Source organism: Haliaeetus leucocephalus, unplaced genomic scaffold, assembly GCF_000737465.1.
Source record: "Haliaeetus leucocephalus isolate CR32 unplaced genomic scaffold, Haliaeetus_leucocephalus-4.0 Scaffold722, whole genome shotgun sequence".
NCBI classification, from domain to species: domain Eukaryota; kingdom Metazoa; phylum Chordata; class Aves; order Accipitriformes; family Accipitridae; genus Haliaeetus; species Haliaeetus leucocephalus.
In genome coordinates this window covers 323449-328147 of record NW_010973158.1, presented here as the reverse complement: position 1 = coordinate 328147, position 4699 = coordinate 323449, and the positions used below count along the sequence as shown (strand labels likewise).

The 4699-nt window shown below is 50.6% G+C and overlaps 2 protein-coding genes across 2 annotated transcripts in view; both read left to right on the top strand.

Annotated features, from left to right (window-relative positions):
- The window catches only part of CCNB1 (cyclin B1), a 3746-nt gene extending 634 nt beyond the window's left edge, over nt 1-3112 (top strand). The window contains exons 2-8 of the mRNA XM_010580588.1: nt 32-199; nt 478-648; nt 1037-1195; nt 1551-1787; nt 2193-2330; nt 2615-2725; nt 3008-3112. Coding sequence (XP_010578890.1) covers nt 32-199; nt 478-648; nt 1037-1195; nt 1551-1787; nt 2193-2330; nt 2615-2725; nt 3008-3112 — 1089 coding nt within the window. The remainder of the gene's footprint in view (nt 1-31; nt 200-477; nt 649-1036; nt 1196-1550; nt 1788-2192; nt 2331-2614; nt 2726-3007) is intronic.
- Nucleotides 3113-4260: 1148 nt separating this feature from the next.
- The window catches only part of MRPS36 (mitochondrial ribosomal protein S36), a 13706-nt gene continuing 13267 nt past the window's right edge, over nt 4261-4699 (top strand). Inside the window, exon 1 of the mRNA XM_010580586.1 lies at nt 4261-4393. Within this exon, the coding sequence (XP_010578888.1) occupies nt 4261-4393 (133 nt within the window). The remainder of the gene's footprint in view (nt 4394-4699) is intronic.

Genomic DNA, 4699 nt, shown 5'->3' with positions numbered 1-4699 from the left:
TGCTGCTGACCACCCTCCCCTCTCTCCACAGCACACCCATGGGGCCACCGATACACTGGCGAAGAGCAGTCGGATTCCTATCATGAAACGCAGGTCAGCGATGGTGGCTCCCAAGCTGGGGCTTCGTACCCGCATCGCCCTGGGAGACATCGGCAACTGCACCTCTGGGCCAAAGACACAGGCTGCTGCCAAAGTGATGGTGGTCCTGGGCTGCAGGTGGAAGCTGGCCACCAGGTCCTCTCTCACGCTCTCCCTGGGGAAGATGGCTATCAGGAAGAGCATGCTGAGGGCCACCACCAAGCAGGTGCTGCCACCAGCCCTGGAGCCCTCCCAGGTATGGCCCGCCGCCTCCTCCCCAGCACTGCGGGGCTGCTGGATGCAGCTCGCCCCACAGGAGCCCTCACTTGCTCCAGGCTGAGCTGTGGAAGGAGGTGCTGCCCACGCTGATCCCGATTTTCCTTATAGCTGGCGCCTCAGTCTCCAGTCCCCATGGAGGTATCTGAATGTTCCCCATCAGATGATGTGCTATGTCAGGCTTTTTCTGATGTCTTGCTTGATGTGGAAGATGTAGATGCGGAAGATGCTTCTGACCCAAGCCTCTGCAGCAGCTATGTGAAGGACATCTACAAGTATCTGAGACAGCTTGAGGTTAGTAGGAGTAGGTCAGAAGTTCAAGGGGCATCTGCTGACACTGACAGTGAACCTGTCATAGGCATGGCTTGCAGCTGGTATTCACTTTCACCTATGGATTTTCCTGAGGCACTAATAAGTCATCCCTTAACTTTAAAATACAAGATTAAACTGAGCTGATAACATAAACAGATGCTGGTTGTTAGACCAAACAACTAGTAGTACTAGTACCATGCTCTTTCTAGCCTACCTCTAGTAAACAAAGAAACCTGGTGCCCTATGGCCTACACCTATGGGCTATGCATGTACTGAACTCCTTGATAAGCCTTAAGATGCAACAGAGGCTAGGCATTACAAATCCTTCAGCTAAGTGATGAGATCTAATAACCATATTCCTTCCACATAGCAAAAAAACCCCGTCACACCCCAATACCTGGATGGCCAGAAAATCAATGGGAACATGCGTGCCACGCTAATGGACTGGCTTGTGCAAGTACAGTTAAAATTCAGACTCCAGCAGGAGACCTTGTACCTGGCAGTTGCTGTCACTGATCGCTTCCTGCAGGTGAGTGTCTCTTGCCCAGTGTCAGGCAATGCTTCTACCCTAAGCTAATGCATAACGAGCACTGATCAGTAACACCCTGTGTGGGCATTTGATGTTGAATTGTGTGTACCACATAACCCTCTTAGCTATGAACAGTGACTTGATATATCAAAACTGCTTATGTGTCTCCCTGATTTGATCTCAAAGCCTTCTAAATACCCCTGCAGATACCAATAGAGGTAACAGATGATGTACAGTTATTCCGTATGTGCCAGTATGATCATCCTGCTATAGAACAAACTTCACACTGGCTACCTTTAAAAGCTGTGTTCTGAGCCAAGTCATTCAGATAAATCTCTACTGCTTCTTACTACAGGACAATCCTGTTTCCAAGAAGATGTTGCAGCTGGTTGGTACTACGGCTATATTCATTGCCAGCAAATACGAAGAGATGTTTCCCCCGCATATTGGAGACTTTACCTATATAACTGATTACACTTATACGAAGCTAGAAATCTGCCAGATGGAGGTGAAGATCCTGCAAGCCCTGGACTTTGGTCTGAGCTTTCCTCTCCCTCCGCACTTCCTAAGAAGGATTTCAAAGGTTTCGGAGGTAATGCTGGGAAAATGCATTACTGTAAGCAACATCTGGAAAAGTCAATACTCTACTGTGGCAGCTTGTTAAAATGGTTCAAAACCTTAGAGTACTGCAACAGTTGGCAACTGAGCCTGGTTGAGACCTGTCTCTTGTGTGTTTGGCTGCTTGTGGTCACATGAGCCTAACCCACCCAAAACCAGAGTTAAAATGTGTGCCTGCTACTGCAGGTCACTGCTAGACTGCCATTGAAAGTAGTGTTCCTAGACTATGAGCAGCCTGTGATTAAGTTACTTGAATTTCAAGCCTATAGCTCCAAAAATGTTCGCTAAGGGAGTATTTCTTTCTGCTTGACTAAACAAAGGCTTGACAGGATGTTCTTGCCTTGGAGATAGCCAAATACTTAACTCTGATTTCCTGCAGATGGACTTCCAACAGCACTGTCTGGCTAAGTACCTAATGGAGTTGTCCATTTTGGACTATGATATGGTTCACCTCCTTCCATCCAAGATTGCAGCCGCTGCTTGCTGTTTGGCTCTGCAACTCACTGGATATGAGTGGGTAAGTCATGCTTGTCAGACCACCTCCTAGTTTGGAATTTGGTGTGCCTGTGCACCAGCTTAAAAGGCCACCCTGGGCCAGGTGCATGCCTTCTGCTTCCTTCATGGTATCTCAGCATGTCGTCTCCCTGTGGCCCATTACAAGGGTGCAGCAGTAGAGCAGAAACTGTTAACCCTCCCCTGTGAGACAGGAGACTGCAGTTTCCCAAGCCCAACAGAAGACAAAGAACCCAGTGTACTCGGATTGTTCTAGTAGGCTTGTCTAAAGACTTACCTTCGTTTCAGACACCAACTCTGCAATCCTGCATGTCTTACACTGAGAGCGACCTTCTACCAGTTATGCGGCATATAGCAAAGAATGTAATCCTTGTGAATAAGGGTGTTATCATGCAGATGGTAAGCAGCGTCTCACAGGGCAGTTGGGGAGTATGTGTGGTTAAGTGTCAATATGTGGTGCTTTGAAGCTGGCTTAGCTGAGCCACTGCTGTCAGGCTTGGATCAGGCTGGCTCACTTCAGCTGAAGATCTCAATCTTGCCAAAGTAGCGTGAGCCAGCTGTGAACTGGTGGTGTGTACTAGGGTGGGCTATGGGCTTGGCTTGACCCATCAAGCCTCAGTTGAGCTGGAATAGTGTAGGTTTATGAACAGGATAAACTTAATCACACTTATCTCTCTGCAGGCAATCAAGGACAAATATGCCAGCAGCAGCAATGGCAAGATAAGCACCATTGGACAGCTGAACTCTTCTTGCTTGTGGGATCTAGCTCAGCCTCTGATTAAGTAGTAGTAACTCCTATCTGACATCAAGCAGAATGATGACTCTGTGCTCTTGTGTATATAATGTACCTTATTTGTGTGTTTCAGCCTTTTAATAAAGTATTTCCACGTTGTGTTCTGTGGGGTAGCACAGATGACTTCCTCCTACAGTGGAGGTGTCTGGCAGGGGGGGCTAGCCCAGCTGGGCTGGCTGATCCCCCAGCTAGGGCTACAGGCACCTGCTGATGTGGTGGCAGAGACAGCATCTGCCAGGTTAGCCAAACTGGAGTGCAGCTCTATTTAACTTAGTATTTATTTATTATAGGATATTTTTGTTAGTAGCTGTTGTGGTTTAAGCCCAGCTGGTAAGCCACTTGCTCACCAACCCCCCCTGACCCTCACCCCTGACCATAGTGAGATGAGGAGAAAATCTAAAGGCAGGCTTGTGGCTCGAGATAAGGACCAGGAGGGATCACTCACCACTTATGGTCACAGGCAAAAGACAGGCTCAACTTGGAGAAGAAACAAAACAAATTTACTACACATCAAAACAAGGATATTGGGAAGTAAAACCAAACCTTAGAACACCTTCCCCCCCACCCCTCCCTCCTTCCCAGCTCAACTTCTCTCCCTCCTCCCCTACAACAGTGCAGGAGCTGGGGTCAGCTTGCCACATGTCTCCGCTGCTCGTTCCTCCTCAGGGGGAGGACTCCTCACTCTTCCCCTGCTCCACCGTGGGGTCCCTCCCACGGGAGACAGTCTGACTTTCACAAACTTCTCTGGCATGGGTCCTTCCCACAGACTGCAGTTCTTCACAAACTGCTCCAGCATGGGTCCTTTCCGTGGGCTGCAGTCCTTCAGTCACAGACTGCTCCAGCGCGGGCTTTCCCACGGAGTCACGGCCATCTTGGGGGTCATCCCGCTGCTCCGTCATGGGGTCCTCCCCAGGCTGCAGGTGGGCACCTGCTCCCCCGCTCCCCTCCATGGGCTGGGGGGGGACAGCCTGACGTCTCACCACGGGCTGCAGGGGCATCCCCTCCTCCCCTGCTCCTCCTCCCCTCCTTCCTCACTGACCTCGCTGTCTGCAGAGGGGTTTCTCTCACATTCCATTCTCCTCCCCCACTGCAGGTTCCCCTTCTCAAATCTGTTCCCCCAGAGGTGCTACGGCAGTCGCTGATGGGCTCGGCCTGGGCCAGAGGCGGGTCTGGCTCGGAGCAGGGGAAGCTTCAAGCAGCTTCTCACAGGAGCCACCCCTGTGGCCCCCTGCCCCGCTACCAAAAAAAGCCCCGTGCCGCAGGAACCCATAACAGTAACTTGTGACTAGTCAGCTCTGCCTCTGGGAGAACACTGCTGAGAGCTGTATCTGCCTTCACTTGGCAGCAATAACTTTTTTGTCGAGCACTTCCCCCGTGTTGGTTTTTTTTTTTTTTAAATCTCTGTTACAAGTACTTAACTGTACTTCTCCTTCCCTTCTGTCATTTATCTGAAAAACACCCGGGAGAACGGACTGCGTCCCTCCCTTCTTGCGCCTGCCACAGGCGAAGGGGCTTTTTACGGGAAGGGCCTGGGTGGTCGATAACCCCCCCCCCCCCATGCCCTTCTGACACCTCGGGCA